The sequence below is a fragment of the Archocentrus centrarchus genome, chromosome 17 (assembly GCF_007364275.1).
Source record: "Archocentrus centrarchus isolate MPI-CPG fArcCen1 chromosome 17, fArcCen1, whole genome shotgun sequence".
Classification (NCBI taxonomy): Eukaryota; Metazoa; Chordata; class Actinopteri; order Cichliformes; family Cichlidae; genus Archocentrus; species Archocentrus centrarchus.
Genome location: NC_044362.1, coordinates 29,703,328 through 29,728,498, shown reverse-complemented (window position 1 = coordinate 29,728,498; position 25,171 = coordinate 29,703,328). Strand labels below are relative to the sequence as shown.

General features: G+C 41.1%; 1 protein-coding gene across 5 annotated transcripts in view; it reads left to right on the top strand.

Annotated features, from left to right (window-relative positions):
- The window catches only part of pard3ab (par-3 family cell polarity regulator alpha, b), a 188,165-nt gene that overhangs the window by 150,978 nt on the left and 12,016 nt on the right, over positions 1-25,171 (top strand). For all 5 annotated transcript variants that reach the window (XM_030751153.1, XM_030751152.1, XM_030751151.1 and 2 more), the window contains 6 exons: positions 3,042-3,230; positions 4,053-4,223; positions 8,994-9,144; positions 15,700-15,886; positions 18,411-18,562; positions 19,536-19,580. In XM_030751153.1, the coding sequence (XP_030607013.1) occupies positions 3,042-3,230; positions 4,053-4,223; positions 8,994-9,144; positions 15,700-15,886; positions 18,411-18,562; positions 19,536-19,580 (895 nt within the window). The remainder of the gene's footprint in view (positions 1-3,041; positions 3,231-4,052; positions 4,224-8,993; positions 9,145-15,699; positions 15,887-18,410; positions 18,563-19,535; positions 19,581-25,171) is intronic.

Here is a 25,171-nt window from a genome sequence, read left to right as displayed (position 1 = left end):
TTAAGGTGCTTTCACACAGGATGCCACATGAGCGGCATGCTCTGAAACCCATTATTTACGCTGGTTTGCACAAGCCGTAACTGCTGCCCTTGCAGCCAGTGGAAAGGGGGCATCCAGCCAGCAGCGTGCATGATGGAGGCAAAATGGAAGAAAAATTGATTATTATAGGTGTGAAGTAACTGAATCATACAGCAGACCTTTGAGCTTGTATTAAGAACATGGGAGGAAAAACTGTGTGTTTCAGATTTTTTTTCATGTGTTGCTCCCAGAAAAGAGCTACAGGACACAGACCAACATACCCCTGGAAGGCTTAAACTATTTTGCTCTGACCTCTATGGCTCCCTCAAACAGTGTACCGAACCCAGCAGTGAGAACAGTGCACATACATCCTGTGTGAGAGTCCCCTTAATGCATCAGTACCAAAACTGTCTGCAGCAATAACCTAAAGGGTGCCCCCAAGATGATCCTCAAAGAACAGGAATGGTGCTAAATGGCTAAAATACATTTTTTTTGCAGCTTCTTCAAAACAAAGAAGCTGTAAACCACTCTCACAATTTGAGCCCAATAATCCTGGCCGGAATATGCCCATGCCATGGGAAAACTTGGTCAGTCAGGTAGTTGGCTGACCTTTTTTTTCTTTTTTTTTTGTTTCTTTTTTTTTTTAGGGTGGTGGGGTGGAACCTAGACTTGTCTACCAAACTCACTGCTAACTATCATTGCTGGAAGTCTCTCTTGTGTTTTGGAAAGCCAAAAAGATCTCTGTCAGGGTTACCAGATAATCCCGTACATTAGATAGTAAAGTATGTGGCAGTTAAATTCAATCAAAACATGATTTAAAGAGGAGACTTATTTTCAACCCTGAAATAAAAAACACTTCAGTTATATGGTGTTTCTACCAGTAACAATGCCTTTCCTGTTCAATTATTCACAGCTAAGGAGTCACTTTTTAATTTGCCTTAAATTTATTTCAGCAGAATGAATTGGGGCAAAAATAATTAAATTCCTGTTGTCTTTATTATTCTGCAGCACTTCCAATGAATTGTGCCTCATATCAAATTGACTTGTGCTCTGTTTTTAATTTTGTCTCAACTTTATTACAGGTAGCATTCCTTTGTCTTTCTGAAACACGCGGACACCCTGGCGGTGCTCTTCGTGCTTCCTTGGCCTTTATCTTCTTCCTTCCTTCCTCCCCTTCCCTCCCCGTCCTTTTTACTCCATCCTCACTTTGCCCTCCTCCTCCTCCTCCTCCTCCTCCACTTTGCCTCTCCCTCCATCCCTCTTTCTCCCTCCTCGGTTGCACCCAGAGTAATTCCATCTCTCTCCCAGCAAACAAAGGGAGCTAATGACATGCTGACACCGAGCCCGATGATTGAATTCATTAGGCGTGCACAATAATTGCCAGGCGCTAGCGTGCACGCACCCATCTATTCAGAGGACAGCTGTCAAATAACAAGCAAGAGAGAATAGCTTTTTATTGTCAAGCTGGAAGAGAGAGTGAGAATGAATTTAGAGAAAGAGTGAGAGAAGCACCTGTTGTGGAGGGGAAGAGAGAGAGAGAGAGAGCACTCAGCATGTCAATTAGGCTGCTGTGTTCGTGCACGGGTACTGGGAAGTTTACTGCCTGTTTGACACACTTGGCATCGTGATTCAGGTGCAAGGTTTGTGCTTTTATTCTTTAAGTAACATAAGCACTTCTGTATGAACATTTTTAGTCGGGGCGTTTTTAGTGGAAAGGTGGGCTTGCAGTTAGTTTTGGGCTTAGGCTTAATGTCTAAACCAGAGCTCTCAGCGCTAAGGTGAGGCCTTAGTCCTTTTTCATGGTTTTAACCTCCTCTTTGGTGTTCTTTATCCAATTATGATCCAGTTTGTCCATATTTTGAGTTTTTGTTTCCTTTAAACTCTAAATTTGTTCATTTTTAGTTCGTGTTTTCCATTTTTGTCGTTTCAAGGCTGTGCTGCTGTTATTTAAAATGATTTCCCAAATTAGACTGAGCTGGAAGGCCTCATAAGGGTGACATTAATCCCAATATGCGTACAGTATATATTCAGTAATGTAATCAGCAACATGTGCTGACAGATGTACAGTTATTGAACACTTCTTAGTTGTGTACCTGCAGACGCTTCACAGTAAATGCTCTCCAATTGCATTTGCTTTGATTCACGCTGTGCTTTCAGGTACATGACAGAAGTGCTTAGTTAGCCGAGATATTGGCTATTGTGGAGCTTCATATTACCGTGCAGTCGAGGCTCGGGCATTAATGCCGTCTTTGTTACTGGTGGATGTGAAGCAGGTTCGTGTTATGTCATTTGTCGTTGGTGGAGCAGGCTATAATCTTTCTCTAAAAATCTTCTAGAGTAGGAGATGGAGCTGCAAGAAATGGCATGTTCTCATGAAAACTAGCTTCAGTCTTATTCATTACGGTTTACTCGGACTTGCAGCTTATTCTCTGGCACCGAAGATCAAAGCTACACATCCCAATTATTTTAAAATGTCATTTTAATGTCAAAATGAGTATTTCTTTAGTTTATCTGGTTCATCGTCCACTAATGAGTCTTGCGCCTTAATTATACAACAGAAGTCTCTGCCTGCATATACTAAGCACCTGATTTAACACTTAAGACTGGTAGTCTGTTTAACACTAATAAATCTGTTGTAGCTAATGAGCTTGCACTCTGATTTACCTCCGTGCTATCTGCCCTGCTGCAAATTATATGCAAGTTCCTTTCATTAACCTCAAGTAGCCAAATGAATGTCCTTTTAACTTTTGTGCTTTTGCTAACCCCAAGGAACATGGTGAAAGTATGGCAAGGCTAAAGGGGCTTTTGCTTTACTGCTTTAGGCTAAATGCATGAATGTTTTTGCTCTGGATAATTAAATATTCATTACAGTGTATGAGCATTTAACTGTATTTAAATGTGACTTTGTCTGTGGGCTCTCTGGATTTTAAAAAGTTGCTTTGTAGTTGCTGGTCAGAGTGCTTTCTCTGTTTAAATCTGTGTCTCTCTCTCTCTCATTCTTTGCCCCCCCCCCCCTCTTACAGAAGACAGAGGAGGACGAGTTGGTCCTGACCCCTGATGGGACCAGAGAGTTCCTGACCTTTGAGATCCCCCTCAGTGACTCAGGTTCAGCAGGTTTGGGTGTCAGCGTCAAAGGCAACCGCTCCAAGGAAAACCATGCAGATCTGGGCATCTTTGTCAAATCCATCATAAATGGAGGTGCAGCCTGCAAGGTATCTTCAAGGCCTCTCTTATGAATAACTTCTCAATGAGCATCTCAGTGGAAATCTACAAAAGAAAGATTAAAAATGTAGGAAAGGGTTTTTTTTTTTTCTTTGTCCCACTGAAATATCAAGATGCTCATTCAGTTAGCTCTAAATCTAAATCCTGTGTGCACCATTGGATCCTCTCTGATACCAAACCAGTGGCACTATCATTAAGTTTAGAATTAAATCCATTTGTTTTAATGCATTTTGTTGTTTGAGACTTTGTTTGCAGGCGTTTAAAGCTTTTTAAATCTTGGGTATGAATTTTCTATATATCAAGCCTCAGAAAGTAACTTTAAACCAGCTGATAGCCATGCTATGGATCTCTGGTGGTTTAACCTTCTAACAGGGAACGTGAGGTAAAATGACTTTTCTGTTTCATAGAAACGCTTAAGCTGTGATGAGATCTGTGAGCACAAAGCACCCTTTCTTCTGTGGCTGGCTGCAGTGCTGCAGTCAGTTTCAATAGTCCTTCAACTTGATTGTTTTTCATACAAATAAGCTTGTGTTGACAGCACATGATAATGGACTTGAAAGCACCGTTTTCTGCAAGACATTAGATCATGACTAGAAACAGGATACACTTAGTCAGTGAGACTGTCTGATTAGATCAAGGTTATTGTTAAACTGGAGGTATAAGTGCTTTTTATTTATCACACAGTGTGTGTATTGCTTAGTCAGTAACAAATGCACAGTACACTTTTTCAGTGCTAGCTTCAGTGAGTTTACACACCATATTATGTATTTCTTATATGTATTCCTTATATGCAACTTCTTGTCCATTAAAAGGATGGACGGCTGCGAGTAAATGACCAGTTGATTGCTGTCAACGGGGAGTCACTACTGGGCAAAACCAACCAAGACGCGATGGAGACGCTACGTAAATCCATGTCAACTGAAGGCAACAAGCGCGGTATGATCCAGCTCATTGTGGCCAGACGAGTGGCCAAAAGACATGAGGTAAGAGACAAGGCGAAAGATAGATTTGAATGTGTGTGTGTGTGCGCGCACTTTTTGATCGACTAACCTCGGTATACTGATGAAACGTGTACCTGGACAGTCACTGCTTTTTAATTAGAAATTCTGTTTGCAGATTTTTTTCCAATATTTCTTATTGATGATAAAGCCCTCTCAGATGTCTCCAGTTAGTTTGTGGCCTGCTATTTTGAAGCCTCGGGTTTAGAACCTAACCGATATATTGAGAAAAAAAAAAAATCCCCTCCCAGAGTCCATATTGATCAGTTCACTTTTCTCAAGTATTTATTTGAGGAATTTTGTGTGTGTGCATGTGTCCGTGCGTGCACATATGGCCTTTCGGAGCAGCAGACTCTTTCACACTTGGCTTTCTCAAATTCAAACCTCCGAGTTGTGCATTACAGCTGCTGTTGACTTTTCACTGCTGAGCACTTTCACTGGAAAAACTGGGGGGAAAACACCCTGCCCAAGGACATCTCAGTATTAGTTTTGGAGCAAAGAAAGGTGGTTTTCATTCACTATTAATGCTCAGGGTTTTTGTTACCAGCTGTTCTGTGATTTGGAGCAGCATAGCACCTTCTTCTGTCTGCTGCCGCCTTAGTAATGAGCCACAAAACATCAGCTTTAGATGCAGATTTCAGGTAAAGAACTGTTCTATGAGTCTGCTGCGTCCCACACTTACTATTTTAGTACTTTCATCTGTAATGGGACAAATTTGACTTTATTCTGACTAAATGCTGATGTTGTTTGTGATAGTATTTAGATAAGAGTATCTATAATCACAGTTTGTGTGTTTTTCTTTTCTCCTGTTTAAAAAAGTGAACGAATGCTGTTCCTAAATGCAGCCACTTAAATTATTAGGCCTGATTTCAATGGGGTCCTTTCTGTGATAGATGTATAACTACCCAAAGCAAACCGCTGGGAAATACCCTTATGAGCATCAATTAATTTTTTTTTTATAAAATAAAAGTAAGTAGTCAGGTCATAGCATTTTACCAACCCCTCACATTCACTCCCACCTCCTCTGAGGCAGGTGGAGGAAAGAAACACGGCTGCGAACCGAACTGCACAACTTTTCTCCTCCCCTCAATGTCATGTTTTTACATTCTCTGTACACCTTGGCCTGTCGCCTGCTTGAAAGCTGAGGCTGAATGTGTGCACCACCGCTGTGTGTCTGTAAATGGGCGCGCACGTCCGTGTGCACATGTACGCCTCTGGCACTGCCTGGCTTCTCTGCTCTCCTTTTCCAACCTGGTGTGTCAAAGTTTTGATTTCCCCTCGGTCCGCCTGGTAATTGAAAGCAGAGGCTAAGCCTGGAGGTGTGTCGTGTGTGTGTGTGCGTGCGCGAGCGCACGTCTTGTTTTATCAGCCCCTGTATATATGTGTGGTGAAGTGTGCAGTTTGTGCTTTTGTACATCCAGCTTATGCATGTATGCATTTATTTTCAGGGATATTTCTGTGCGTCCGTTTGCCAAGACATCCTGTGTGAATGCACACGCGCGCATATTGTCGACATGTCGAGGCAGTGAGACTTCTCAGAGACCGTGGTGGATGAATAAAATTCGAGCACTGGGAGCCTCGTCAATCTTTGCTTCACATGCAGAGCTGGAGGCATGGCCTGAGGCTGTCCGAGTGTCTGGTTATTTATAAAAATAGTGTCCATGACGCTGAGAAAACAAGAGGAGGAAAACAACAATTTAATTCACTTGTACTCAAAGAGGCTGCTCCGAGCTGAAGCCCCATAGGCTCAGTATAGATTAACACCTCATAACCAGCTGTCAATCAAATATTATTTAAAATCTAATAATACCCAATTACTATAGGATAAGAGCTATAACTCATTTGACATTTACTGACATATGGGATCAAATAAACCTCTATTTACTTTCCTTCCCATGTCCCCGCTCCTTACAGTCAATCTGATATCAATCTCAAATGTTTGCTTTTGCATTAATCACGAGCCCCATCACTTCCGTTCCTTCCCCCGTCCGCAGAAACGCCGTGAACTCGAAGCAGCTAACTTCCACATCACCGCTGGCACCCGGAGGGATCGAGACCTTCCAGGAGTTCAATTATCAGCCTGAATATGCAATGAGCTGCGGTGTGATTTGTCCATGTGCCCTCAGTATGGTGAATCCCATCGGCTATTACCGAGGCATTTCACCCCGGCCCCTCAGTCGCCCAATTCATTAACTACCTCATTTAAAGTCAAGAGCAGCTGCATGCCAGCAGTCACAGCACCATATGGCGACCTTTGAAATTAGTTGGTCTCCGTGGTACATTTGTTTTATCCGTGTGAAGTTTTGATTAGTTATGTTTGCCATCACTCAAACTGTTTAAACTGTTTAATTTGTGACTTTCTCCATTTGTAGTGCAAGAAAGGCATCCAACAAAATCAAGATGTGATGGTAGTAAAACTAGTAGGAACTTTTATTGGCGTCCTTCCATTTTTCCCACAGGAGCAGTTATTTAAAGAGGAAATGGCTATGCCTGTTTTAGTTTTCTACAGGAGCTGTTATAGTGCCTTGCTTAAGGGTTGCAGTGTTTATATCTTGTTAATTTACTCAAGTTCTCCACAAGAGTACAAATTTTAGGTTCTTGGATTTTGCTGCATTATTTCCAGTCTACGCTTACTGTATTACACTACATTTCACATGCTCGTGCTGTATTTTTGCTTAAGTGCATTTATTAGAAAGTTTCAACTGCAGGGTTGCATTCACATTGCATTCAGGGCTACTGCAAGGGTTTTTATTAGATATACAGACTTGCCTTGTGTATTTGACCCCAGTGAATCCGCAACATCCTGTGAAATGTTGGGAAGAAAGAAAAAATAGCTTCATTGATGATCTAAAGGTTATCTGTGATTCATGATGTGAATATGTTTCTAGTTTTGCACAAAGAGCCTTCTATTCTGCAGTCTACCTCATTACAGTGCACTCTTCTGCCAGCATCCTAACATGTGTATTCTCTCATAAACTCAAGTTATTTGTTACATCCCCCTCTGTTCAACATTTATTACAACAACACAACCATTCACTGGAGTGAAAGCAATCACTGGGCAAAGGCCTTCAGTCAAACTCAAATCCCAGCCTAGCTAGTTACAGTCATTGATTGGAGTCATTTGGCCCCAGTATTGACTCAAGTTTGACGGTGTGATTTACTGATATGCAGTGACATTTAACATAGTTGTCTTTGGAGCTGTCACCACATTCAGTAAGAAATGCAGAAACCGTACTGAATACAACTGAGTACTGAACACAAATTAATATCCAACAGACAACAGATGAGGCAAAGACACACACATGCGCACACACCTTCTCAGGTCGTACATGTGTGCATTAGTCATTCCATCTCAAATCAACATGGTGGGTTATCTTCTCATCCATTTCCGATATTTTGTTTTTTTGAAAAATGATCTGTAGACCCACTTGGGTTAAAAAAATAAATAAATAAAAAATGTCTGAGTATTGGCTAGTTAAATGACTGAATAAAAAAAGTCCAGGACTCCCAGAAAGTCCCATATTTGAGCACACACTAATAAAAAAAACTTGACGCTAGTGACGTTTTCTGAATGGTACATAGCTGAATATCACAAAGCTGCAAAATAAAGCACAAAATTCAACACAAAATTCTTATTCACAAAAATAAATAATTTACACTGGATTCAGCAAATACGACAAGTTATCATCAGCAGATGGTCTAATCCAAAATAGTACAAAATTCTGGACTTTCCAGATGGTACTCTAATTATAACCCAAAAAAAAGTGTTTTTTGTTTTGCTTTTTAATTTTGGAAGGTTGTTTCCCTGATTGTGCCATGTGGGCATTGGCCTTACGAGATTTCTCGTGAAATGAAACTAGCATTTTAAAATTTCTGTGTCTATGAACGTCTTGTTGAAAAGTATTCTACGCGCATTATTTTTGCATTATTTTGAAATACAACTATGTACCATTCAGAGGTTGCATTAGCGTGTGCTCAAATATTAGACTTTACAGGACTGCTTGAACTCTTTTATTTAACGAGTCAATACTCAAACACTTTCTGATGTCCCAAATTGATCCTGATTCATTTTGATAGTAAGAAAGACCTGCAACATTTTTTAGCCGTTTATCTTTAATAGTTTTTTGAGATATTCATATTCAAACATTTCCTCAGATTTATGAAGTTTAAATTTCACAGCACTCATTATGTGTTCAAACTTTGGACTGTAACATTTTTATGCTAATCAGAGACGGTCGAGCAGAAAATGATTTGAGATGGGATGACCCGTAAGGGTAACAGGGCAAGCAAAGGGTCTATTTGTCCAGCAAGAAACTGTCAGCATGGGTCTTAAGGGAAATGTCAACATGGTAGAAAGCTAATCTTCCCCAGTGGGAGTGGGGGGGGGGGGGGTTGGCAGCTCGGTAACAGCCTGTGGTTCAACAACCTATTGGAAATCCATGCTCATTTATCCTTGTTACCACATTGGCAGCATTAGCATGGATCGCCACCCCTATGTCCAGCCATTACTACTGAACAAATGTTAGCAATGCTAGCTCCCTTCAGCCTCGCTTGAGTAACGCTTAACGTGTAGTACTTCACTCTGTCCCCATTACAAAGGATTATTTGTTCTTTATTAACCTTTATAAAAGCACTTTCAAGTGGTTCGTTTGGTTAAATCAGGGACAGAATTAATCTCTCAGGTAGTTGAATATAGAAGAACAGAGTTCGAGAAACTGCAACATTAAGTCTAACATCAGCTTCCCGTTCACTCAGGAGACACCAGGGAGCCCGCTGGGACCCCAGCAGACTTTGAACACCTCCCTCGATGACCACGAGCGCAGAATCTCCCATTCGCTGTACGGTGGCCTCGAGGGCCTCGATGACAACCTGATGCCTCGGCAAGGCATGCTGCCACGCACAATAGGTGAGTAGCTTATTAATTTTGGCTTTTTGTTCTCACTCAGTGGCTTCTGATTACAACACTTCCTCCCTTGTTGACGTTTCTGGTCGTTCTGAGGTGCGATTGGATCACCTGCTCCTCCCGTTAATGATGTTTAAAATTCTAACCAGTTACACAGTAGAAAACATGAAGTAACATGAAAATGTCAGGCAGCAAGAGACAGATGGACAAGTGTCCCCTCGACATTTTGTTGCTTGTGTGTGTTCGGAAAGCACATCTCTGTACAGGTGTGTTGGATTTCATACCTGTGTGTTTCTCTGTTTCTAAAAAACCTATTGCTCAAACAAGCTGAGTTGGTTTGAAAACAACTGTGTGTGTGTGTGTGTGTGTGTGTGTGTGTGTGTGTGTGTGTGTGTGTGTGTGTGTGTGTGTCTTCAAGAGATTAGCAAGCATATTTGTTTCTGTGTGTAAGAGCTTTGTGCACATCTGTGCGAGACTGCATTTGTGTAGCACTTGAGTGATTGATGGATGGGTGGTTACGTTTGTTAATGTCAAAGATAGACTTCTGTACACCAGATGGAAAAACCGCATAGCTCGCCTGTTTTAATTTCAAGAAAGAACAGAATGACCCAACTGTCTTCCTACGTTTTGTCCTTTGCAGTTGTTTCTCAATTTTTCTTCTGCTGAATCATCGCAAGCCAGTCCAAACAAAAAGAAAAAAGATACAGAAAGTACTGTAAATGTAAATTAAACAGAAGATTTGGTAGAGTTTAACTTATTTAAAAAAAAAAAAAAAAAACTCTAACCAACTCAGCCATGTTAATCAATGCAACATAATCTGAAAGTGTTTTCCATTTATGCAAATTGGTTGACATTGGCGCCGTTAGCATAAACAAAAGTGTAAGCTATGAGTGACAGAGAAGGTGCTAATAGGTGAAGCTCCACCATGCTGCCACAGTGGCTGCGTTCATCCATGCTTAACAAACAGCAAGCACTCATAATGAGCGTACAGGGTCGGGAGTGAAAGCACGAGGCAGATTTACGGGAGATACGGCAGCTCTCTGCTCAACAGTGGCAAATGAGATCGCTGTCACTTTACGGCCAGACAAACTGATGTCTGAATCTGGGGTTCCATTGATTTTTGTACATGATTTTGAGGGCCATTGAAAGGATTTGGAGAAAAAGACAAAAAAGGAAAAAAAAAAAATGTGAATCAACACTTTTTAGTCAGTCTTTTGCCTTTTGTATCCTTGGGTAGGTATCATAAGAGATATGTCTATAAATAGATGAATATACAGAAGTTTTCTGTGACATGTTAATCATATGTGAGCATGCTTTGCTTGCAGGTAAGCAATCATGTCCAGAGTAAAGTAGCTGATGGGTTCTGAGTTAGTCACCAGAGTGACACGTTAGTTTTAAAAATATAGGAAGTTGTTATTGATATCTAGTTTTCTATTCTCAGCCTCCCATAAATATGATTAAATAGTCTCCAAAATGTGGAGCCGTATCAACTCATAACCTTTACAAGAAGGGGAAGGATTTCACAAAAGCCGGTGAGGCTCAACTTGAACTAAATGACCTCACTGCAGCGCTACCACAATGTTTGGTGGCATGCAGCTTGTGCCCTGTCAGGATTTAAAAAAAAAAACACACACACACACATTATGTGTCTCCCAACAGTTGCAGTATGTGCTTTGTGATCCTCTGTCACGTGCCTCGTTTTTGTAACTTCGCTCTGAATTGGCTCGGCTATGCAGAGAAATTTGGATGTGAAAGCAGCCAGAGTGCCCTGTTCAGATATTTTAATCCAGCTTCACCAGGATGGGACATCAAATGGTTGAAACCTCCAAGGCTGGCCAATGAGGGCTGCACACTTTATAATTATTATCTATCAGAGACATGTGACTCTTTTCCCTGCTTATTAAACGCCTACTGTAATCACCCCAGTGGATTTTTAAACCCCAATATATCAAATAAAATATTGTGACACGTGGTTCTAAAATCAAGTGGTTTATAAAATGATTTTTTTTTTCCCATGTACTTGAATGACTACAGATAATCAGTTGGGGCTTTTTGGAACATTGCTTTGTGGTTTTGTGAAGATTGGGAGAGGTAGGGGGAGGATTAAATCCTTATATGAACTCTTGTTTATTTTGTTGCTGTGGACTAGGCAAAGAGGATAAAGGCCAGCAATCTCAAACTTTAAGCTGGTGGACTCTGCTTTCCTTAGCTTTCCTTTAAAGGTGTTTTACACATGTGTTTTGTGCTGTCTGTAACTGCACTGTGATGGCTCAACCGTCTTATCTAAGTCTATCTTAAAAAATTAGATTTGATGGGGACAGTACCTCATTTATAATAGAGCTTTGAATTAAATTGAAAGGACTTATTCAGTTTGAACTTTAGCCCTCGTCGCATGGGGCTATTATTACATCTAGTAATTTGTAATAATTGCAAAGTTATCTGTGATCTCAATCCTGTGAAAATTTCCCAAGACTGTAATCTGCAAAGTAAAAATTACCCACCATATTTTGCCAAAAAAGGCAGTTCTGTGGTAATATTAGTCCCGTGTGAATCTTTGTCTGAGATTGTACGTGTTGTCTGCATCTTTGTTCGTCTTTCCAGAAGAATAGAGGCTGTGCTGGCGATTATAAATGAGGATCGGATGGCGGACCCTTACCAAGTCCGATAGCCCTCTGTTACGCAGGTCTGCAGCCAAACCCAAAACGATTCAGATTCACACCTGAATTTTCATCCATGCTTCTAAAGTTTCTAATAAAACTCGTTCCATATCTAATTTTTCCCTGTATTTTTGTCTGCTTACAAAATGAGTGTTTTGGCCCTCAGACCAGGTTTACCACAGTGAGTGCCAGGGTTTGATCATGGCTTGAATTTAGAAGGTCAGTTCTGCAGAACTCACAGAAGGCCTTCTTGTTTGGATTGGAAAAGTTTCTTTAATGAAAGGAGTGCTGGTTAAAATCTAATGTTTGTGTTACAGAGAGATTTATAAAGGTTTTTTGACACTATATTTGAGTGAAAGAAGAAGATCTCCAAGAAAATGTCCAAACATGGGCAAAACCACCCAAACTTTCTGCTGCATGGCCTCACACCACTACAAAATAGAGGAACAATTGTGGTGTCTTTGTGTGTAATTTGGGTCAACCACCACTTTTAAAGTGCACGTCTGGGAGTTGGACTAGTGCTCCGGCCAGTGTTTGCGTTTATAATGATGGACCAGCTGCTGGATGTATAACTTTTATCACACACGTTCTTGAACGCCTGATGATTGTGCAAGCTAACTTGTCACCCTTTGTACTTGTGTGAATTAACAGAAATGTGGTGATTGGCCAACATAAGCAGCTGTGTTATGACTGGTGCGAATACACTGGAAGGGTCTGGAAAAAGCAGATGCACGGCTCTGAGCTGCTGCTCAGAAGCTATCGGTTGAAGACTAGCAGCAGGTCCCAGATGGGAACACATCTGAACACAAAGCGGAGCTTTGCATACTCAGCAAACCTTCTTTGGATAAATAAAATTGTGTGTGTGTGTGTGTGTGTGAGAGTGCTAAGGGGTCTTTCACAGTTGCTTGGAATAAGTCGGTTCTTGCATTGTGAGAGTGCCACTAAACATAAATCATGCATTAGGCTTTCTTAGAAGAGAACTTCGCTCAGAACAGATCAGCTTGAATTTTGGCCTGTGCGTACTCACTCGATGAAGATGCCAGGGATAAGAGAGCAGCTTAATTATTCCTTCAGGCCAATAGCTTTCAAGGCCCAGCCCTCCTGGCAATAACCTCCTTACTAATTATGCAAATACACTGAGACAAGACAAAATGAAAAGGGGGGAAAAATGTTCCACATGTCTTTCACCCCATGTTATTCTCACCTTTTGCAACTTCCACTTTCATTTAGAAAGTCTTTTGTACCCCCTCTTTCCCACTTGCCAGTTCTGTGCCCCCCCTTTTGCCTTAAAGTATTTAGTATTTGTATACAAAAACATCTAATAATACCGGCGACTCTCAAATGAAATGCTACCTATTGTTCCACTCCAGCTCTGTCTAAAATTATTACAGCCGTTGGGAACAATAATGTGTGTTTATTGGTTGGATTCTCAGGTGATCTTGGGTGTATGCTCCGTCCACATGGCAGAGCCATTGTTGCTGGCCGACGACTGCCCTCGGGTGCTGGCACTAAAACAAAGAAGCTTTTTTCCTCCTTTAACCAGGCACCTGAGTTGACAGATTCATTGGTTTTCTACTCAGTAGCTGCCAGTTGATTGTACTGCAGTGATTCAAACTGTGACATTGATGGGATTCTCCGTGTTGCGCATTGGACTGCTTAGGGAAATGGGATTAAGTGGTTCTGCGAATGCACATGTGTGCAGACGTTTGTATAAAATGTGTGTGTGGATGTGGTCTGAGAGAAAGAAGTGGCCACGCTGTGCTCGGAGACCCACCCGGACTCCCAGATTCACAGTGAATAACAAACATACACAGCAGGAGGCGCCTGAAAGGAGGGCAAAGACACACACTGAAACCACTAAAACAGTTGTAGTTGCTCACAGAAGGTTAAGGGCACGCACTTGCACACTTCTGCAGATGCAGCCCAACACATTCACACTGTGTAAGAATACACACACACACACACACACACACACACACACACACACGCACAGAGATATATATAGATATATAAAAAAAATCTACTTGTACCACCCCTAACAACTCCAGGAATGTTCATCAAAAACCATTCTGAATTTTCTGAGTTATCCAGCTAACGCTACTGAAAACCTGACCTCCCTTCACCTATCAGCTATAGGGCATATCCAGGTGGTAAACGTGCTTTTTACAGCTGTTGGTGATTTTAACACATGAGTCTGTGGAGCTCGACTCTGCCAGTGGGAACTATAGTTCTTGGCTCCCCTGTGTGAGGTTCATTTTGCAGCCTCAGAGGTTGCTGCTTTGTTTACTTAAACCAAAATATGACTTCTACTGCAGACAAAAACATTTCATTAGGAAGACTGCATTTTTTTTCTTCACTCTGAATGGTGCTTTGTGTGGCACAACCTCAAGTACCATATTACATTTCCAAAATAGGATTAAAAAGTATATTGTGCATGATTCGGTTCACATAAATAAAATGTAACTGAACATTTACCAAAGACTTTTAAATTAACCTCTACACATACATTTGCACACCCTAACACACTCAATCCTCCTCATCACTCCTTTGTTTCCTCCTCTACATCAGGTCATTCACCCATGCTAGCTGGATGAAGCAACATAGCAGCCCTGCGGTCCCCTTGGTGTTTAGTTAAGAGAAGCAAACAGCAGGCCTGGCTTAGACCTCCTGGTCTCTGGCTTTTCTAAAGACAAACAAACTTCTCACTAAGCTCAGTACACAAGGCTTTTATGAAGCATTGAAGATGCCCTTTTTGATGCCAGTTTCAAAATACAGATTAAAGACAAAGTCATGTGCTGCATATCAATGAGTTTTTAAGCTGTGCTTTTCAGAGGCTGAGAAAGCGACTTTTTATTTTATCTTTATTTGTGAGGGCACAGCTTGAATTAATGATAGTGTTTTGACATAGGAACACCATTGTGCCTGCTGCCAGGCTCCTCTTGGTCTAAGCTGATTAGCCAGGAGCAGTTTCACTCTGCTTTTAAACTTCAAAATATGTTTTGTGCTTTCAAACGTTACCTTGTATTTTATTGTATTTTGTTGTAGCCGGCCAATTAAAATGTAATTGCAGTCTCGTGCTTTATATTAGTTGTCTTCTGTCACAAAGAAATAAATTCCCGAGGGCGTTTCTCAGTTCAGCTGATCAGTCTGCGTGTGTGTGTGTGTGTGTGTGTGTGTGTGTGTGTGTGTGTGTGTGTGTGTGTGTGTGTGTGTGTGTGTGTGTGTGTGTGTGTGAGAGAGAGAGAGAGATATTGTTTTTCACATTTCTCCACCTTGGACTCAAAATAAGTTGTGTGTGGTGTTTTCCATATCTGAATTATTTCAGTAAAATCCTGATTATTTGGAAATCACTGGTGAGCAATGTGTCCACTTGCAGGGTCTTCACATTGATATATATATATATATATATATATATATAAAGGAAAACTGCCTGGTAGGAAGTATGGCTCAAATGTTCTCTCTGGTAATAACTCCTGATTTATGCTTATGTAAATATGCATTGGACATTCTTGTTTTTGTGCAGTACACCGTGGCTGAGTAGTGATTCATCATTGAGATGCATATTTATCGCACACACCTTACTGGACTGTAAGAAGAAGCAAGACTTTAATTGGAAATATGCCAATAAACCATATTATTCTTCATACATGCAGCAGAAAATCATGAGAAATAAAACCAAAAGTCTGCTTTACTTTTACAAAGTTGTCACATCAAGCTGTAAGATTGTAACGCTGTGCTCTGGGGAGTTGAAAATAGCCGCTTTTTCTCGAGGACTAACATAAGAATGTGAGAGGTACAAGGCTTCTGTTGAAGTTGGGAACACAGAAGAAGGACCAAAATACACAAAATGCAGCAATGACAACATTAGAATAATGAAAAATAATAATCTTATTCCCTCCAGGAAACTATCAACTCTCACCAACCGTCAACATGCCGCAGGATGATACTGTGATCATAGAGGATGACCGGCCGCCGCTCCTCCCACCCCACCTTTCTGACCAGTCGTCCTCGAGCTCTCACGATGATGTCGGTTTCGCAGCTGATGCGACTTCACCGTGGGCCAAAGAGCTGCCCAATCAGAATGACGGGTAGGCAAAGTGTAAATAATTGTTTGTGGTTAATATTTTATTTTTTCACCTTCTGATAGCTTTACATTTCCACCAGGTTGAGTGTGGCTTCTGTGTTGCTGGACACATGTGAGACGTTTGGCTTCTACGCTTTGAGCCCGACAGGCTGTGGAAGAAGTGGTTTACACTGTTGTTGCTTAAATCTAACCAAACAGCGTATAATATGTGAAAATAATAAAGGAAAAAGAGTTCTCTGAAGGAAGACTTCTCCCCCAACATGTTAGTTTTTATGGCTTCACAAGACCTCACAACACCTGTCACACCAGGAGGTCGTATAAACCCTGTAAGTTCAATCTGGTGCATTTGGAGGGCAACTCCACTCTAAACCCACGTTCCTGCAACTGTTCCTGAAAAGTTTGCATTATTGCCCAGAGCACGTCAGCTTGCCCTCTTCTCATAGCGCACCCCATTGCCATCTCTGCCTGAGATGAGCAATGCACCAAATAATAAAGAAAACATCATTTATTAGACCAGATTACTTACTCCCATTACTTCACGGTCCATTTCTGATGTGCCCGTTGTAAGGGCTCCAATATACTGTATACTGACACCTTCCCACTTTAGTCAGCATTAAAGAGGACATATCATGCAAAATCCACTTTTTTTTAGCCCTTAAATACATTTTTTGTGTACTTTGAGTGTGTAGGAGTGCAGAAAATATACATTTATTCTCTCCCGGTGCTGCGTAGATATCTTTATATTCTTTTTGGGTCATATTTTTCAGTCTGTTCAGTTTTTTCTTGTCTATTGCATCACAGTATTCGCTATGGAACTGCTAAACAGGCTCATGGACTTCTGGCTAGCCAATTTCGTGAATCCGCCTTTTTTTTTTTTTCTCGCAGCAATTTTGTAGTCCAGATAAAATATACTTAATCAAATTATTGCACATCTTTAATTGAGTACAGTGAGTATGAGTTTCCTTTTGTGGGTGTTAAATAGTAGTTTCCAACGTATGGACACTATAGTTAAACTATGTTCCATATTATAGGTAGTTGGTATGGGTGTAAATACAGTAATAACACACTGTTGCGATGCATTCATTTGAAGGCGTGGTTCTGCAGGTTCGTTGTCTTCAATCACCTGCTCCGGCTCGAACACGTAAGGCTGGAAGTCTTCCGTTGTTGGCATCTTTAATAAACTTGGGAATAAAAGGTTTCTTTGCCAGTAAATAATCGTATCGCTGCTATCAAACTACAAAAATGGCCGAACGGGGTGGAGTGGAACACTCTTCGACCTGAAAAGGGGCGGGGCTTGAAATTTAAAGCGACCGCACCAAAACGAGCTGCTGTAAGACGTGCCTCAGAACAGGTGTAAACGAGGGGTCTGTGGAGCTACAATAATGAGGAATTCAGACCAAAGCATTGCAGTTCTACTTTATACAGACCACAAGTGTAAGATTTACATATGAAAAGGAAGGATTTAAAAGCATGATATGTCCACTTTAAAGTCTTCAGCAGTTTATTCTGCAGCTGAGCCTCGGGCACCTCTAACACTCACCTGTTCACTGGTTGCGCTTCTGACTAGTGGTCACAGTCCGGCCTTCGTCAGAGTCACTTAAATCCTCATGATTGCTCATTTTCCCTGTTTTCACATATCAGCTTCAAGCACTAACAGTTCGCTTGCAGTCTAGCATATCTCGCACCTTGAGAAGTAATAATCAATGTTATTTACTTCTTCTGTCAGGGTTTCACCGTTGTGGCTTTTTGGCATGCGTGCAGGTTGTTTATTGTGGGTCTCCCCCACCTGATTGCTCTTTGATTGTAAGCAGTGATTCCTGGGGCAGCCACTTTCCTTTTTTTCCTACTGTCCTCTCAGCCTGATGTCGAGGAGCCCTTTTCTGCCGCAGTGATAAGGACACGTCTGTCTGTTGAGACTCTATCAGTGTGTCAGTGTCAGATGTTTTTGTTTTGTGCACGTTTTGGTTTTCTTCCGCTGTCATTTTTCTGCCGCCTTTAGCTACTCCTTTACTTTCTTCAATCCAGAAAACTCGATGGCCCCTGTCGTCGCTCCTCCTGTCCTCTCAGTTCTGCAGTTTTTTTTCTTATTTTAGTTTTCCCAGTTCTGCTCTCTTCAATAACTTTCTTGCCTTTTTTCTCATATTTCCCCCAATCCATATTCCACTACTTCCAGTTGCTCAGCTCCCATCATTTTTTTTTCTTGCCCTTCATTTCATGTTCAGCCTTGTTTTTCCTACTTTGAAGGCGCTGAGTTCAAAGAGGACAGGTTTTTTGAATGCCTTTGAATTTCTTTACTTCCACTATGTTCAGCTTTTCTTCTTGCTGTTTTTCTTTCTCTTCTGCCTGTAGAATGTCTTTTATTTACCTTGATTTTAAATCCCTTTTATAAAGAAGTTGCGATGACCTTTGTAAAGTGTTTTTGGAGTCATTTATGCTGTTGAACTGATTGTGGCCATATAATTGTTTGTGGTGATTTCCGTGTGTGAGCTCGAGTCCATCTCATCTTACTTGTCGTGCTCTCCTTCCAGCTTTGTGAATCCAGATGAAAATCATGCAGATGGTGCTTTCCAGCGGGAAGGTTTTGGACGCCAGAGCATGTCGGAGAAGCGCACCAAGCAATTTGGAGATGCCTCCCAACTTGAAATCATCAAGACCCGCAAGTCCAAGAGCATGGATTTAGGTAGGGTGTTTAAAAACTTCCTACTTCCTTCCATCATTCAAGTTATACTTAAGAAGTCAAAGATTTTCCAGGCGGTATGATAATACCTGCTTACCTTTATACACTCTCTTGAGTTATTCATACGGTTTCCTCTTTCATATTCATATAGATTTTAACATCTTAAATGCATCTTAAAACAGAGTCGATGTCTTTAAGATCCAACTTGTACTTATTAAGAAATTCAATTTTGATATGTTAAAGTTTAGAAATATTAAGTTTATTTCCCACTGATATATAAATGCAAAGCAAATAATCCACGGGGACCTGTTACTCCTAATAATAAAAGAAAATTTGGGCAAATTAGTAAAAGCATATACACCATGAGTGCTGTACCCATTGTTTGGTTTGTTGGTTAAGGAAAAGTTGCATCCCCGGCTCCTGAAACTTCTTGGGTAAAATCAGTGTTTAAAGGTCATTTGATAAATTCAGTACACCCAGTTAACTAGTTTAACCGGCTTTCCTTTAACCTTGAGTGCACATCCTTGCATGCTCCTCATGTACCTCATATTTAAATATATTCCACCCCCTTGCCTCTTGGTACGAAAACGCACTCGGCATCTCTCGCCAAAGTCAAGAACTTCACTTTTTTGATTCACCTTGAAGTGGCTTCGAACAGTCGCTGATTGCTTTGGCTGCAACAGTCTCTCTGCTCGCACTCTCTATAATCATATCTAATCTTCCCGACCAGATTGCCGCTGTGTGCCATGTTGATATCACAACAAGTCTGATTGCTATCCTCAAACCCACTTTTCATTTCCCATCTCCCCCCCCTCCGACCCCACCCCCTGGTCTCGCATGACTTCCGATCCTAATTGAGATGAAGCCCATTCTGATGTTTGCAGCACTACCTTTATGTTGCATGTGGAATGTCATTGGCACTAACTGAACCCCAAATGTTTGTATTCCTTCTCTCTTCCCTCCCTTCCTTTAACAGTAGCCGACGAGATTAACCTCACACCTCATCCCGAGACCAACACAGGTAAGGAACGGTGCACTGAAAGGTAGAATTATAAAAAAAATCATATCAACCATCATATTTACATTCGTAAGCTGCATCTCAGAGGTGTGGTAACGAGGGGTATAGGTGATATTGGCTTTACATGTCATGTAAATCAATTGTTCAGTCATATAAACATCCTGAAGGGAGTACTTATAAAGGATGTTACTCACATACTTTATAAGTCCTACATATCATCTTAGATCCATCTTTCCGTCACTCTTTGCATTATAAAACAAAATTGTTTAGCAACTCATTACACAACTTTTTGGGAAACCTTTCTAACTGCAGAATGGAGGAGGCTTCATAACCTGCCTGTGTGGGTTTTACTGACAAGATCGATTCACAGTGGGTACAAGGCACGGATTGTACAGGAACAACAATGGCAGACATTAAATTAAACATTGATCTGCAAACATAGATTCTGCAGCTTACTTGCAGGATTTGTTTTGACAGTTTTCCCACTGCCCTAGTCTTTATGCATTTGCGTAGTGTTCCCTGTGTTTGGCTCGCTTGCTGGCAAGACAAATCCGTCAGTTTGCAAAGTGAGGACTTGCAGCCCTTTGCCGCAGTTTAAGGTCATTGCTGAACATTGTTGTGAAAGCGGTTGGGTGACTACACATTTGATTTTCTCCCTTTTTTCCTCAAATGCCGCTGATACACTAATTATTCTGAGAGCGCGTGCTCGTAGAGGGAGAGCAGAGAAAGCCTTAACTCTGTCCTTGGTTAAGGCAGTGAGTTGACAGCGAGTCATCAGTCACTGTCAAGTCTTGTGTGTTGTCGCTGTCGCTTCGACTGAATAAAAGGGTCTGCCTCTGAAATCAGTGACACGGACAGAAGGACGGATCCCACTGAAGGAAGCTGCGCAGAGAAGGAGAAAGAGAGAGATGAGAACTTTAGACTTTTAGGAATAAGATGTTTTGGGGCAGCTCACAGTAACACGTTGAGAGAAACAAAGTGTGAAAAACAAACAAATAAAAACATAAGATTGATACCATGACCGATATTTTAATACTTTTATTGAAAACTTTTTTTTTTTTTTTTTGTAGCGTGTGGGTGATTTTGTTTCCAACTTTTAATCATGTTATGATGGCTTGAGTCAGCGAGGATGGGAGTGTTGCATATTTTATAAGCTGTATCTGCCAAATGATGGCAACAGATGAGTCAACTGTACTGTTGCATAATCTGGTAACAGCCAGGAAAAGTAACAACTTGGCATGTCATCACATCTTAAAACCTATCAAGTTCTCATGCCTGAAATGACAAAATACATTATTCATAATAGTTTAATAACCGGTTTCTTTAAGTTGTACATACAGTTGTTTGTTTTTATGGGAGGGAAAACATCAGCGCCAAGTTTGATTGAAGCACGATGCATCTGATGTTAAAGTCAGACGCTTTGTATGCACAGCTGTCCATCTCAGCTTGCTGATTAAAATCCTGCATTTTTTTTTAAAGGGGCAGAAGCATTTTCACTGCTTTGCAGCACCAATAATAAAAAAACCCCAAACATCTACTATAAAAAGGGTGTTACGTACATTGAAACTGAAATGGTTATTGCTCACAAATGACTGAAAGAACACAAGTAGTGACCGATAGGATCCATTCTACTAACTATCCCTTGGATCTGAAACCCATTTAGCATGAAACTAGTTTAGTTGTTGCAGTTTCTACTGGTCTCCACTGGTCCCTCAGCGTCCTTGTTTCATCCAGCACTTGTTGAAAAATGTTCAGTTAATAATTGCCTACAAAGGCTGAATTTATTAAATTTAGTGTGAAATTCATAAAAAAAGGAGCTTCTGAAGGCTGGAATGGAATTCCCTTTCCATTCCCCTGTTGGATTGCCTAATAGATTTCACCCTTTTTTTTTTTTTTGTTGTTTTTTTTAAAGTGCTCAGTGTTTATTTTTACTTTGTTGGCCTCTGGTGTCACTTTACCAACTTTTTTCAATATTTGAACTCTCCACTAAGTACAAGTGATCCGTGGTCCATTTAGCAAAGTCAAAACATGACCATCATGCTGAAACCAAAGACTGTGACAGCTATGAGAGGAAATATACCAGCCCTCTTCTCCTAAGCCTTGATTGACGGAGATGTTTGTTGGCACAGGCCACTGCCACATGTTGAACAAGGACACTTCATTGACGGAGGACAATACTGGACTGTTGGCAGTATCCAAAACTGCACCCAGATTTTGTAGCGCTTTTATGAGGCATCCTAAATCTGTGAGAGTGTGTCCTCTGAATGATCCCTGTAAAGTTCACATTACAGACGCATTTATATGAATTTTTGGAAGTAGGAAATGTTTCCTGGACTGAGCTAAGTGCTATTCTTGAAACATGATTCAGTATTTCTTGTGGGGATTGGGACCTAAACTGTTGAGCAGCAATCACTGACTATCATAACACTGACCAAAACTTCTTACAACAGGAAAAAAAAAAAAAAAACCTTGACATGACTGCTGACTCGATCTACCATTCTGCCACCAACTGGGCTAGTATAGCATGGATAGGGCCTTAACCCATCAGCAGGACCCGTATCTGCTCCTTTGTGCAAGGAGGAACAGGATGAGCCCTGCCAGAGCCCGAGGACCCAACGTCCTCTGTTGGGCCCTGTGGTCACTCCCCGGCACCGTGGAGCCTGGTTAGGATTTGCCATAGAATACCAAAATTGCCACTGACGCCCTGTGCTTTTTCACAAATGAGAGCAGGTTTCACCCTGAGCACAAGTGACAGACATAAAAGCCTGGAGAAGCCATGCAGACCGATGTGCTCGTTGTAACATCATTCAGCATGACCGGTTTAGTGGTCTCGGGAGGCATATTCCTGGAGGGATGCTTAAATCTCTACAGGCTAGGTAACAACACCCTGATTCCCTTTAGGTATCGGGATGACATCCTTGGACCCATTGACAGACCCTATGCTGGTGCAGTGGGTCCTGGGTTCCTCCTGGTGCACGACAATGCCCGGCCTCATGTGGTGAGAGTATGAAGGCAGTTCCTGAAGGATGAAGGAATTGATATCATTGACTGGCCCCCACGCTCTCCCCACATAAACCCAATACAACACCTGTGGGACATTATGTTTCGATCCATCCGACGTGGCTGAAACAGTTTCCACCTCAGACTGTCCAGGATCTCGGTGATGCCGTGGTCCAGATCTGGGCGGAGATCCCCCAGGACACCATCTGTATCTCATTAGGAGCATGCCCTAAAGTTATCAGGCATACATACAAGCGCATGAAAACTGCTGAGCTCCATTTTTTCACTTTGTTTTTTGGGTATCTTTGAATTCAGCCCTCTGTAGGTTCCCTACAGAGAACATCCTTTCGTTCCTAACACATTACTCATCCCATATCAGTCTAGATATCAACATTATTTTTTCCCCATTGAGATCTGATATGTTTTCAAAGTGTTTCTTTAATTTTTTTGAGCGGTATATGAAGATTTTAAGACACTAGTTTTTTACTTAGAAATCACCAATCTTTTAACATATTGTAATATATACAAAAGGGCATCCCTTGGAATACCCAACCAACTATGGCATTACACTGTTTGCTGCAAAGACATGACGGCGGCGGTGAAATCCGAAGCCATCAGATTGTCTTTATGCAGACAGTTTGATAAAGCTGCTGTTCCCATGTTTTGAATCTCTTTGGACCAGCTTGCTGCTACATTTGTTGTTTCAGGGCTCTTGAAGCTTAACTTTGTAAAATAATGTTATAAAAAAATAAGGTAGACTGTCTCAGCACACCTTCAATGATGATCTAAATCTCACCGGTTGCCAACATGTGACTAGTGTTCTGTATACTTGAAAAACAAATGCTAGACTCTTTCTTTCTTTTTCCCAGAAGTCCTCAGCTCTTAGTGGCTCTGTGGCTGAGCTGAATAAGATTTTAGAAGTCCTCACCAAGTTACATGAAAGTCAAGTCTTATAAAGAAAAAGTTTTTTTTTTTTCTCTTCATGTTTGTGACTAAATGCCATTTGTCAGATCTCCAACTCAGTGTAAACTATTCTTTCTTTTTTAAGACTCCCACTGAAGTGTGACTTTTGTGAATGGCACTGGGCAAAGCCTTTAAATAAAGTGGTGTGTGCAGCGTGAAAAGCCTATCAGGCCGGCTCTCAGTGAGACGTTAAGGGAACAGGACAGGCTGATGAGAATGAATGGGAGGCCGCTAACCCACACGCTTGTTCATTCTGCATGTATTCAATTTTCCAGCGTTTTTTTTTTTTTTTTTTTTGGGGGGGGGGGGGGGTCAGTGTGAGTATGCGGCCTACTTTTTTTTTTAAACTATATATATATATATATATATATATATATATATATATATATATATATATATATATATATATATATATATATATAATATAGCATTTTCCCCATTTTAAAGAAGACTAAAAATCTGAACACTTTTGCTCTGTCTAGTTTTATATGCTCCCCCTGAATCTCCTGACTTGTCGTACTGCTTTGTTTTCTTCCTGTCTTTGGCATTTATTTTTATGTCACCTCCTTCTACTCCAAACTTTGTGCTATTCTTTCCTACCCTATCTCTTTCATTCAGGCTTCTGTGCCGTGACACTCTGGATATTCTGTCAGGACTTGTGTATTTTGCAGCCTCCTGGTACACTTGGCTATGAAGTGACACCACCCAGGAGATTAGGGACTATTTCATTTACCTCCCAACCTCCTCACCTTATCTTTTCTCCACATTTATTATTCACCGTACATGTTCTGAGCCTGTGAAAGGTGCCATATGGGAGCAAAAATTATACCTGCACCACTGTAGGAATAGTCTTAGTTTAATTAAACTGTCATGTTTCTCCAATTTTGCTGATGGTTATTTTCATTTAGTGTCACACCTTGTAATGAAATCTGTACTCGGTCAGTGGCAGTGTTGCACATGCGTACACACACACACACACACACACACACACACACACACACACACACACACACACACACACACACACAATCGATATGCTTCCTTCTTAGTGAAACAAGAATGCCAGGTTTGATTATGGTGCATTGTTGTCAAAGATTATTGCTTATTGTTCCTTAGGAGACTGCTCATGTTCAGGTAAACCAGGTGTTTCTTATGTCACTCTCCAGCACAGTAGTACTTTGACTGTTTTTTTTCCTTAAAAAAAAAAAAAAAAGAATTTTTATTTATCTGATTCTTAAGGGGGGTGGCATGGTGGTGCAGCGGTTAGCACTGTTGCCTCACAGCAAGAAGGTCATGGGTTTGAATCCAGTCTAGGGCCTTTCTGTGTGGAGTCTGTGTGTTCTCCACATGTCTGCGTGGGTTCTCACTGGCAACTCCAGCTTCCTCTCACAGTCAAAAAACATGCATAGGATTAGGTTATTGGTGATTCTAAATTGACTGTAGGTGTGCATGTCCGCATGAATGGCATCCTATCTGGGGTATAGCCCACCTCTCGCCCTGTGACAGCAGCCTCCCCCCTCGATGGATGAGTCCTAGTTTTTATTTCTCTGCCATTGTTTCGAAACTGAATTGAGAAGATACCTCACATTAGTACAATGTTCATTTATTTGGATCAACTCTGTTTTTGTTGG